General features: G+C 37.2%; 1 protein-coding gene across 1 annotated transcript; it reads left to right on the top strand.

Moving 5' to 3' along the window:
* Positions 1-11,984: 11,984 nt before the first annotated feature.
* Positions 11,985-12,918, top strand: LOC111446511 (basic blue protein-like). The gene is made up of 2 exons (XM_023085350.1): positions 11,985-12,261; positions 12,603-12,918. The coding sequence occupies exons 1-2, from the start codon at positions 12,069-12,071 to the stop codon at positions 12,800-12,802; spliced, it is 393 nt and encodes a 130-aa protein (XP_022941118.1). The 5' UTR covers positions 11,985-12,068; the 3' UTR covers positions 12,803-12,918.
* The last annotated feature ends 436 nt before the right edge of the window (positions 12,919-13,354 follow it).

The following is a 13,354-nucleotide window of genomic DNA, read 5'->3' as shown; positions in this document are numbered from 1 at the left end:
CCGCCTTCCACCCACAAACGGATGGCCAAACGGAACGATTAAACCAAATCCTGGAAGACATGCTTCGGGCATGCGTTATGGATTTCACAGGGAGTTGGGACACTAAACTGCACTTAATGGAATTCTCTTACAACAACAGCTTCCAAGCAACCATCGGGATGGCACCCTTTGAAGCGTTGTATGAAACATAATGTAGATCCCCATTGTGCTCTTCCAAGCAACCATCGGGATGGCACCCTTTGAAGGGTTGTATGGAAAATAATGTAGATCCCCATTGTGCTGGGACGAAGTAGGAGAACGAGAACTTGTATGTAACAACCCAGATCCAGCGCTAGCAGATATTATTCTCTTTGGGCTTTCCCTTCGGGCTTCCCCTCAAGGCTTTAAAACGCGTCTGCTAGGGGAAGGTTTCCACACCCTTATAAAGGATGATTTGTTCTCCTCCCCAACCAATGTGGGACATCACAATCCACCCCCCTTCGAGGACCAGCGTCCTCGCTGGCACTCGTTCCTTTATCCAATCGATGTGGGACCAACCCCAAATCCACCCCCCTTTGAGGCCTAGCGTCCTAACTGGCACACCGCCTCGTGTCTACCCCCCTTTGGGGAACAGCGAGAAGGCCAGCACATCGTCCGGTGACTGGCTCTGATACCATTTGTAACGACCCAGATCCACCGCTAGCAGATATTGTCCTCTTTGGGCTTTCCCTTCGGGCTTCCCCTCAAGGCTTTAAAACGCGTCTGGTAGGGGAAGGTTTCCACACCCTTATAAAGGGTGATTTGTTCTCCTCCCCAACCAATGTGGGACATTACATTGTAGGACCCGAGCTGGTTCACATCACCAACGAGGCGGTATAGAAAATTAGAGTAAAAATGCGTACCACACAGAGTAGGCAAAAGAGCTACGCCGACGTTAGGCGTAGGAATTTAGTGTTCGAGGAGGGGGACCCAGTGTTCCTAAAAGTAGCGCCCATGAAAGGCATTCTAAAATTCGGACGCAAGGGGAAGCTAAGCCCCCGATTCATTGGACCATTCGAAATTTTAGAAAGAGTAGGTTCGGTAGCTTACAAACTAGCTTTACCACCTTCACTTTCAAGCGTACACGATGTATTTCATGTGTCTATGTTAAGGAAATATATTGCAGACCCTACGCACGTAATAAACTACAAACCTCTCAAAATCGAGGAAGATTTAAGTTATCAGGAGAAACCGATTAGAAACCTAGCCCGAGAAGTGAAAGCCTTACGTAACAGAAACATAGGATTCGTTAAGGTATTGTGGAGTAACCACCAAATCGATGAAGCTACGTGGGAATGAGAGGAGAAAGTAAAGAAAAAATATCCCGAGTTCATCCACGTGTTCGAGACTTTCGAGGACAAAAGTTCTTTTTAGGGGTAGGTAATGTAACAGAATCGAAAAAAAAAAAAAAAAGGGGGGTTGTCGGCAGAGCCGAAAACTGCGGCGAACGCCGGAGTGTTTGCTTGCACACGACCCACAAAGGGCGGCCGAAGGCTGGGATGCCACAGAATTGGTCCCCGACCTTCAGCCACCTCGAAACGACCTGAAAAGAACGAAAACAGTGAAAAAACGAGAAGGAACAGAAAACCCCAACGAAACTCCAGCGAAGCCGAACCATATGAGGTCGACGTCAAAATCTCCATTCCACTCCCCAAAAGTAATCCCAGAATCTTTACACACATCAGGAGTAGATTTAGATGAATCCTTTACACTGAACACCGTCGGCAAGGAAGACGGAACGTCGGACTTTCGAACTTCTCCAGATCCGGGAGTGTGAGGCCCTTACAAACAAAATCTGTACCAAAAACGGACTTAGGGTGAAGAAGAGACTCGCGAACGGAGAAAAAAGAGGGGAAAAGGACGTCGGGACGACGTTATCGAGGAGAGAGAAAGGTTGCCGGAAAAACGTGCAGGCAGTTGGGCGAAGAGGACGAAGTTCGACCCGAGGGCCGAATCCCGCAACCCGAACCGAACCCAGTTACTTTAGGTCGCCCAGAACCTGACGGTTTCCGCGGCCCATACGCTCTAGCCCGAACCTCATAAGCCAACCCGCCTACATTTTTTTCCTTCACCCGCGAACGGCCCGTCACTCGCGAACGGCCCATCACCTGTGTCGTATTTTATGATTGCTATGATGTAAATTATGTTATGTAGTGTTATGACTTATGTAATGTCAAGACTACGTGATGATGTATTATGACTTATGTTATTCTATGATATTGTGCACACCATGTTAGCATGTTTATTTTTTAGACTGTGAAATGTTGATATGTCAATAATGTATTCTTGAAAACATTTATGAAAGAACGAATGCACGATCTACATTTATATGATTTGAAGCTACAAAGACCTCATGCATTTTTGTTTGTCGTATGCATCGAGATACTTCCTCGTCATGATTAGTATGGACGCGTATGTTACGACATTTATGTCTGCCATAATGTTATGATACGATATTCTGTACACCATAATACTATGTGGGCTCATTTCCCTCTATGGCTCTCCCAGTACGAGTGTGAGCTAGCTGAAAGGCAGGCCCAGGGGTACGTATATGCCCGCCTAGTGGGTCCATGTGTGCATACGTGGGTCGTGTGTAAAGAAATACTAAACATCCAATTTTAGCTCAAACTGAAAAGAAGAGTTTAAGGCCATGAAATAGGGTTTTATGAAATGATATGTCCCAAACATGATTGTATATGATTGCATTTCCTGACCCCAATAATAACGTACTTAGTCTTTCTTAAAATACTCAAGTCACGTGCTACTCTTATTTTTCAAGTAAAGGTAAGACACCTCTGTACATCCGTACAGGAGTATCTTACTTTTACCCGAGACTAAACATGACGATATCACGGTGGCAACCATGAGACAAAAGTTAGTGTAAATGCACTCATGTTGTTTTCTTCCATAGCCCTTAGGTTAGATCAGAGCAATGCTTTATTTTCTAGTTTTATTTAAAACTCACGTTATTTACTTTTCCCCATATTGTTTTAATAACTTATAATGAACGTATAAGTCATAGTGTCGTTATGAAATATTTTAAATAAATTTTTCGCACCTAATAATTATGTCATATATTTGGCTTCACTCTTCAATATTAAATATAAATTCTTCCAATAATTTTTGCATCAATCATTGCATTCCGACCCACAATACAAAATCACCTCTTAAATTTATAATCACTACTCTTGGATTTTTAAATTATACATCCAAGAGAATCATTTTTTTTTTAATCAAAATGAATATGGTGTGAATTAATACAAAGAACCTAATCTAAACTTAACTCAATTGTTGTAGACATTATTTTATTATATACATATATTCGTTTTTTTTTAATAAATAGTATAATAGTTATTCAAATTTAAGTTGAAAATATAATCCGCTAAATTTTGGAATAAAATATTATATTGCATTAATTTTATATATTGGACCTAATTTAAGATGTATTTCGTCGAAAAGGAGTGGCTCGCACTTGGACGTACGCCAGTCACTGGTTCAACTTAATAAAATAACTTCCTACACCTAATTGATCAAAAAATTGCAATGAGTGGCACGAACTCTTTTTTATTTCGAGCGGTTTTATAGGCTGCTAATTGATATGTAGACGGAGATTTGCGTCTGCTTTGTAATGGCCCAAAATTTTCTACTTAATTTAAGGTCGCTACTGTATACATATCATAAACATGAATGCGGAAATACATCATTTAAACTTACATAAAACATAACCTTCAGCTTAAAACACAGCCGACTTGCGTGTTTTGAAAACACCTTTAAAACGACACAACAAAAGACTAAATAAAATAAACAAAGGTTTAAATTAAAAAACATCCTATTCTAGCCTAAGATTAAGAAAATAAATGTGACTACCCTACGCATGTGCCATGGTCTCGAGTTGCGATGCCGTCGTCAGCCGTACAGGAATGCCTTTGTAACGACCCAAAATTTTCTACTTAATTTAAGGTTGCTACTGTATACGTACCATAAACATTGAATGCTGATGACTTCATTTAAATTCCATAAAACATAACTTTTGTCTTAAAACACAGCCATGGACTTATTATGTGTTTCGAAAACATCTTTAAAATGGCACAACAAAAGATTAAATAAAATAAATAAGAGTTTAAGTTAAAAACATCCTATTCTAGCCTAAGTCTAAGAAAATAAATATCACTATCCTATGCATGTGTCATGGTCTCGAGTTGCGATGCCGTTGTCAGCAGTACAGGAATGCCTTGCCTTAACCTGAAAAATGTAGTAGCACATGGCTTAAGTATTTAAAGAAATACTCCGTAAGTGACCCCACTTTTAGGGTTAAATGCAACAATCACATGCAAATGAGATGATGGGATCTTTCTTTCAATTTGTCTTCCTACGGTGCTGTTCTAATGGGTAATTTGGACGTGTACCGTATACTCTACACATAGCCCATACATTCGAGTATGGGCACACCAGTCAGTTCGCACACCGCTCGGCCTCATTCCTTGTCGGGCGAGCATACTCTGAGAGCTCCTTAGGCCGGACACCCGTTAAAACTAGTAACCGTCACGACAGCACTATGCAAAACATAACGATCGTTGTCCAACCATTGGATGTATGCGTCCGTACCCTCGTGATGGAATAGGGGTATCCCCCCAAATGCATGAGCACACATAATGCATGAGGTCCCCAATATTTCTACTTTTATCATTAATGAGTATAACCCCGCTATCATCTTCATGCTTAACATGTTATTTCTCATTTTTTTTCAGTCTACATATCATACATAATCCTAACAGGGTTACATTTCATTTCATTTATCGTGATATCATGTCATTCATAACATGCTGTATACATACAATTTAGAAAACATAACATAACGCTCCATGCTTTTAACATGTCATTTCATAAAGTGTAATTCATACAACAACTACCTCAATGGTCACACAAAACAATCTAAACATAACACATCACATCACAATATATCGTATCATAACATGTCATATCGTAAACACTATGTGTTCATATCGTTCCCTAACTTATCATAGCCTTAACATTCTTATACCTATTACAATCATATCGTTACGTGAACATACCTTAATCATATCATCACAGGAACTATCCTAACGCTATCGTGCTATCAATCTATCACAAATCTATCCCTTTCTACCCATAACCTAACCGTATTCTTTCATCAATCTCTCCTATCCATAGCACTCCGGTATGTAACCTAACCTTAACGTTTCATGAACGTATCTTACTCCTATCGTTACATTTCGTTTTGTGCATCCTTCTCGTATCCTATCTCAAACATATCCTTGAACACATCGTACCATAATTGATATCATACAATCCACATATTATAACATAACATAAACATAATATAAGCATACTGATTCACTGATAATTCACATATATCAGTATATATGACACGTGTAGAACCACAGACACGTGTCAACATCAAATATAACCATGTCGATAGTAAGGTCATTTACCTGGTTAGCTTAAGTTGTTGTCATGAATATATCTTTAATGGAAGTTCGATTCCGTCCTTTGAAATCCGAGTCAACCTATGTGAGCCCATGACATCAGTTTCAAGTTTGAACTCTACAAAATTATTTCTCTAATTTACATTGGTTCATTGTTAAAGGTCTTGAAATGTTATATTATCTATAATTATATTTTTATTAAAAATCTTATTTTCCATAGTTACTGTTGTATAAAAAAGTAATACAACTATTTCACGGGCTTTACTACCTTTACCTTTCTCTCTATATTTAGTCTGTGATTTTTAATTCCTTAATCTTCATTTTTTTTATCTACTACCTTTTAATTTTGTTCTCAAATCTCTGTTTCCAAATTTTTCCTTTTCCAAGTGTTTCCTATTCACAAATTTTCTTAGCCATTCTATTTTTAATCTATTCATTTGGCTACTGAAATAAATTTAATCTAATATTATTAATCTACATTTTTAATCTATTCATTTGGCTACTGATATAAATTTAATCTAATATTACTAATCTACATCTAGTTTCTAACTCAAAGCTAAACATTTGTAATAATTGAATGAAGATCTAACTATAATTTGTTGTGATTTCTAAAAAAAATAGGATAAAAGAGAATGAAGATTTAATATATACTTATTATTGATCATGTCTATCTTCACATAAATCTTGTAGAATCTCAACTGGGTAGAGGCCGTTCTTTTTATTTCTCTTTTTTTTTTTGTTACTTTCTGGCTACTAAGGATGGGTTGAGGAGAGATAATCGTGGGAAGGGATGAAAGTTTGTGGAGAGAGGTGGGAAAATGTAATTTTTATTTATTTATTTATTTAATTATTATTATTATTTTAACTATTTTTTTTATAATTATTTTTATTTGTTTATTTGTTTATTTATTTTTAGGCTATTACAGCCTTGCCTTCCCTGAAACAGAGGTATCACATGCGTTGAGTATTTAAAGAAATACTCAGTAAGTGACCCCACTATTGGGGTTAAATGCAAGAACATGTGAATGCAATGACGGGACCTATCATATCAGTCTATTTTTTCTATGGTACTATTCTAATTGGGCACCTTGGATGTGTACCATATACTCTACATACAGCACATACATGCGAGTATGGGCTCACTAGTCAATTCGTGCAAGGACCGGGCTGACTCTATGACTCTAAAATGACCCGTAAATTTTTCGCGAAATTAAACAATTAAAATTTAAAACCTAATTTACATCATACGAAAATAGTGGGCGCATTAGTAATTTAAAATATAACATAATGGTTAAAATACAAAATAAGGAACGAACACAAAACGTCTTAAAACAATGGGTTGAGGACGACGGGTGAGATTTGTCTATGGCACCTGCTCTAGAGTCCGCTACCGACCTCGACCAGCTCATTATTTCCTGAAAAAAAATGGAGAATAAGGAATGAGTACAAGACTCAGTAAGTAGCCTACTTGTAGGCTCTTAATCGTGTCCTTGATATGCTAGGGTACCACCTTCTTTCTTTTCTTGTTCTTGTTCTTGTTCTTGCCGTATGTTCTTGTTATGTTTTTTAATTCGTTCTCCAAGACACTTCCCTTAGGATTTACGGTACTAGACATAAACTTGTCGACCTGTGTCTGAGGTTTCATGCGTTCCAAGCAACACAGTCTTAATACCTACGCTCAAGGCTTCATACGCTCCAAGTAGCGTAGTCTAAGTCATAAGCATGATGTACCGCGGGAGGTCTTAGGAGGTTCTTGATTCATGGCTAGGGTAACTTACTCTCTTCTTGCTCCATCGTGGCTATAGGTCACTCCCCATGATAGACCATAAAGGTCAAGTGATCGATACATGCATGAACATGACATAGACCATAAAGGTCATGTGATCGGTGCGTACATGAACATGGCATCCTGCAAATCATAACATGGTGCAGGGCATCTCATCTAGGTGAGGGGAATGAGGCCAAACATGACATCCTGCAAGAGAAACACGATGCAGGGCATCCCACCTAGAAGAGGAAACAAGGCCTCCTTAGAAAGCACCCCATGGTGGGAGGTATGGGCCGCAATTGGACATGCTTAGAGTATTACCTAGTATTCTTGAATTTTGAGTCTTGAGGACTTTGGTCCCTTATGTTTGAGTGGTACCTAGTAGTTGTATAGCTTGTTATTGATTCTTAATCTTGTAAGTTTCTAAGGTTTTTATGTTTCTTGAGGCGTAGTTGTTATATACATTCGTGATTATATGAACCCATCGTAATAACTAGCATGAGTTATTCTAGAAGGTCATAAGTTCATAATGGACTCCTTAGAGGGTTCTAGAAGGGTCTTGATTCTTGACATGTTTCCTTTAGGCGTTTCCTAAGTTTCATCTTGGTTTAGGTTCCAAACTTGTTCCAACCACCTTGTAATCTTGAACTTGTTCTCAAGTCATATAGAGTAGGCCTTAAAGAGAATAGTTGGTAAGTTGGAGCATCTCTAGACCTTGAGCTAGGATATGGCTACTTGTTTCGTTTTCAGGAACTAAGCCTTAGGGGTTGTCATGTCATGCCTTGTGTTCCTTGAAAACTCTTCCAAAGTAACCCTTAATTTTCTCCCCATGAATGCATAGGTGGCGTTATCATAATCGTGGCATCCTATTGGAAATTCATGATGCAGGGCATCTCGTTTAGGTGAGGGAGATAATAAGTTCATCGTGGCATCATGCTCATAGTACTTATAGCAGGGCATCTCACCTAAAGAGGAATAGGGGTCTCGTGGTACACTTCGTGATGGGAGATAACGGTTGCTCCATGCATGGATCCTAGCAACTTGTTAAGCATGTCATTTGCATTAACCTAGGTGTTTCTATGCATTCTTGGGGACCTAGGTTTATGCATAATGTCTTGGGTCAAGCTTGGGAACATACAAGTTCTTCTTAGGAATAGCTCCGACGTGATCTTGTGCACGTAGAGTCTCATTAGAAACCAAGGGTACTTGTGGAGAATCTCTTATTTCGTGGATACCTCTTTCATCATCCTAGGAGGCAAAGTTGCATGGTTCGTGATATACGTTTTCCCCATATCTTGGTTTCGCTACCTAAGGTTTTCCAATGACTCCCAAACTTCATTTCCTTATACAACCTCTTGAGATAAGGATTCATACAACATTTCATAATGTTGGGAGGTCATTTAGGGCTTAACCCGTAGGTAGTCTTCCGTAGGGGCATTATGGTCATTTTACCCCTAATTCTTGGTTTTGCTCCTTAATGAGTTACAATGGCTTTCAAACTTCATTACCTAATCAAGCATCATAAATAAGATCTACTGTAGAGTTTGATAGCATTTGGAGGTCATCTTGGTCATGAACCGTAGGTAGATATCCTTAGGGACATTATGGTCATTTCTCCCCGTTTCTTGGTTTACCTACTTATCCTTATCCAATGACCGCAAAATTTCATACATAACCTTAGAATGATATATTATGCTCAGCAATAAAATTTCATAGGCATCAGAGCTCATTTAGTGGGTTATCTTAATGTTCCTTAAATCCTGAGTAATTTGGTCGGTTTAGAGCCTTAACTCATGGTTCTTGGATTTTTCTTTCATATATCCTTTTGTCATACTTCGTTTAGGGTTCATATGAAAATCCAAGCGATTCCTACAACTATTTCTTAAGAAAAATTCAATGTGGCTACTTACCTCATCGTCGATGTTCGGGACCTCCATTCTTGAGCTTCCGGTATCCGGATTACTTCCAATTTCCTTCCACAGACTACTTATTGTGTAGAGTTTCTTTTTGTTGATCGTAGCCTAAGATATTCACCTCTAAAGTTCGTCCAAAATCATTTTCCTCGCCGGAGCTAAAATAGGGGATTCATCATTGGGCAGCCAATTTTAGGGGTTTTCAAGGCCTTGTTTCTCCATAGAACCTCTTCCATATCCTTTCCTCAAGCTACAGGAATTGGTTTGGAGGAACTTCTTTGAGTGTGGGACCTTAATTTTGAGAGATCGTTCTCGGTATGCAACTTCCCAAAACGTCGGATTTTCGATCTCTTGGGTAACTTGTTCTACGACGTTTCGACTCTCGATTCCTTCATCAAAATTACTCAAATCCTTCCTCTGAAGCTAAAGGAATCCTTAATTTGAAGGAAAAGGGACCGTAGATAGGATTTCATCACTTATCCCCAACTTAAGCCCGAAATCGATTTCCTTCGATTGGGCACGCAACCGAGGTTATTTCTCTTCATGGTGTTCAACGGAAACACTCCGTGGAGGTGTAGAAATTTATTGCGATTGTTCTTGCTCGATGAATCGTCCTGTATCCCTGGATTGCATTTTCAAGCTTTCCTTTAAGTTCTTCAATGGGGGATTGAATTGGGGAAATGGTTTCTGGGCACTTTCAGCACTTCATTCCTTCATAGAACTTGTGGGTAATCTTGTTTAGAAACTATAGGAATACGTTTGGGGAGAAATGGTGGAGAATTACTCTCGAATTTAGAAGAAATCGGAGAGTAGGAGACCCACAATCTAAACGCTCATAACTCTTGAATGGGCTCTCAACCTTGCTCGATTCTTGTTCCATATTGTTGCCCCAACTTCAGACTTTATAGGAGAAGCTTAAACCGACATTAAGAGCTCCAGAATCGTGTGAATTGACGTTTTTGGATTTTATGGAATATCCGCCGGAAATATCTACTCCGATCAGAGCCTCACCGACTTTTGTTTTGAATACCAGCCGTTGGATGTGATGATCTGTCCGTCTTCTAGATCATATCCAATTTTGGAGGAGATCCAACGGCTGAGATTCAAGGTTCTAAAGATTTTGCTTAGATGGTCACTGTAGATGCTCTGATTATGATTAGAGGGGCATTTTCGTAATTATCCATTCTTCTAGGGGTATTTTGGTAATTTGCCACTTTTCGAATATTTTATTATTATTTTCTTCGAAAACTCTATAATTTTTCTAAATATTTCATCCCTTGTTGGTCATTTTTCTTTTCTTCAGCACCATCACAATATATCATATCATAAACAAGTCAATTTATCACATATCTCATACCATAACATATTTCATATCATATGACAACATATATATATATATATATATCCGTCATTCACATATCGTATCATAATCATACCATAGCGTAAACACTTCGTGGTCATATCGTTCCCTTACTTATCATAGCTTAACATCTTATATCTATCACAATCATGTCGTTACATGAACGTACCTTAGTCATATCATCACATGAACGTATCCTAACGCTATTGTTCTATCAATCTATCACAAACCTATCCCTTTCTACCCATATCCCTTACTACACATAACCTAACCATATTCTTTTATGAATCTCTCATATCCATAGCACTTCGGTATGTAACCTAACCTTAACGTTTCATGAACGGATCTTACTCCTATCGTCACATTTCGTCTTGTGCATCCTTATCGTATCCTATCTCAAACATATCATTGAACATATCGTACCGTAATTCACATATTATAACATATACATAACATATGATAAGCATATCAATCCACAAACAACTCACACATATCAATATATATGACACGTGCCGAACCACGAGGCACGTGTCAACATCAAATATAACTATGCCGATAGTAAGACCACTTACTTGATTAGCTTAGGTTGATGTCCAGAAGTTATCATTAATGAAAGTTCGATTCTATCCTTTGAAATCCAAGCCAACCTATCTGAGCCCATGACATCAGTTTCAAGTTTGAACTCTATAAAATTATTTTTCTATTTTACATTGGTCCATTGTTAAAAGTTTTGAAATGTTATATAATTATGTTTTTATTAAAAATCTTATTTTATATGGTTTCTGTAGTATAAAAAAGTTGATAGAGTTATTTAAGTCATTCTGTGCTTTCCTGTCCTCTGTATTTGATTTTCTTATTTTTTTTCTTTATCTGTATTTACTCTATTGCCTTTTACTTTTCTTGTTTTTCTCTTTATTTGTATTACTCCCTTTTAATTTTGTTCACAAATTTTCTTTGCCATTTTATTTTTAATCTATTCATTTTTCTACTCATATAAATTTATTGATCTAATATTATTAATCTAGTGTGATTTACTAGAATTCATATAAATTATTGGCATTTAGTTTTTAACTCAACTAAACAATTATAATGATTTAATGAAGATTTAACCATGATTAGCTGTGATTTCTAAAAAAAAATAGGACAAAAAAAATTAAGATTTAATATATATCTTACTGATCAGATCTGTCTACAAGTAAATCTTGACCCATGAATTGGGTAAAGCACCTCAAATTAAACCTGTCAATTATTGTTTTTCTGTTCTTTTTTGCAAACTGTGATTTTTTTTTGGCATTGAGGAGAGATAATTGGGAAAGGAATGAGAGGTTACTGGAGAGGAAGGAGGAAGATTGTTTCTCTTTCTTTTAATAGCAAAGGAGGAGACAATCAATTGCTAAACGGCCCACTACTTCTCCGCAGGAAAGAAAGGAAAAGAAAAAGGCAAGTTCGGTATGTTTTACATATCTTTATAACCATCATTTCCAAGCTTCAATGGAACACAATTGTTTTCCATATCTTTTTTGAGAGCTACTTCGGCTTCACGAATGGCTCGACACGAGGGGAGCAGCGGAGCGGTTTCGATGAGCACGGTGGCTGTTGCAATGGCGTTGCTGCTGCTGCTTGGCTTCGAACATGGCGATGCTGCTACAACTTTTGTTGTTGGCGACTCGAACGGATGGAACTTGGGCACGGAAGGATGGCCTAATGGGAAGGTGTTTAGAGCAGGTGACATATTAAGTGAGTTTTCAACTCTCGTTTTGATAGTTGAATAGTAACTGATGTTTTACTTGCGTAATCTTATATGTTAAGAATGATGTTTTGATACTATGTTAAGAATGAAAAACAGAAGTGGGATCGAAAGTCCGAGAAAAGACAAAATATTCTACTAACCAAATCCTGAAGATAATATAAATTATATCAAAACACAAGTCCACTCGTTTTAAAAGCCTTGAGGGAAAGCCGGTCGTTACATTACGACTATATAAAATATATTCAAATAGTATCTGACCGATCGAATTCGCAGTTACATTTTTTATAATAAACTAAACGAATAGATACATTTTTTTTTCTTTTTGTAGGATTCAACTATAACCCAACAGTTCACAACGTGGTGGCAGTGGACGAGGGGGGTTATAGAAGCTGCATAGCTCCAAGAGGCGCCAAAGTGTTCAATTCAGGCAAGGATGAAATCATGCTCTCAAGAGGACAGAACTTCTTCATATGCACCACCCCAGGCCACTGCCAAGCTGGGATGAAAATTGCTATCAATTCCCTCTAGTTCTCGACCACCCCGTATCGTTTACACATCGATCTCGATGTAAATGTTCTAAGTAACGACGATTTGGAAACATTGTGGAAATAAAATAATTGATAATAATTAAGTGTGGTTATATGTATCTTATTATTATTTTTTCTCTTTGTTTATTTATATCGAAAAAATTAGGATAATAATGTTAATGCACTAAATTGTTTTATTATCAACAAAAAAATTAATATAAATTAGTATATTTCCTTAAATTATTTCTATTAATAACTTATATCGACATAATACCATATTTATTAAAATTATTATTTATAATAAAATAAGTTCAATTTATTTAATGGGTAAAGTATTTACTTTTTGATGGTGAGGTCGAAATTTAATATAAAAATATTATTTAATGATTCAAAATTAATTACTTTAATGCTTATAATTGATAATAATTTGTTTATTAATTAGTACTGGTTTACATTTCACAAATATAGAAAGAGAGATAATTAATTATATAAACAAATATAAATATTATTTATTGTGATTTATATAAATATAAATAATGAATTAATTAGGGAT

Source organism: Cucurbita moschata, unplaced genomic scaffold (genome assembly GCF_002738365.1).
Source record: "Cucurbita moschata cultivar Rifu unplaced genomic scaffold, Cmos_1.0 Cmo_Scf00008, whole genome shotgun sequence".
Lineage (NCBI taxonomy): Eukaryota > Viridiplantae > Streptophyta > Magnoliopsida > Cucurbitales > Cucurbitaceae > Cucurbita > Cucurbita moschata.
This window is presented reverse-complemented; position numbering and strand designations above follow the sequence as displayed.

What these genes read in the sequence shown, in the direction of transcription:
- LOC111446511 (XM_023085350.1), top strand. Translation starts at nt 12,069, where the DNA reads ATGGCTCGACACGAGGGGAGCAGCGGAGCGGTTTCGATGAGCACGGTG. An exon ending in TAGAGCAGGTGACATATTAA is followed by an intron (nt 12,262 to 12,602) that starts GTGAGTTTTCAA and finishes TTCTTTTTGTAG; the next exon opens with GATTCAACTATAACCCAACA.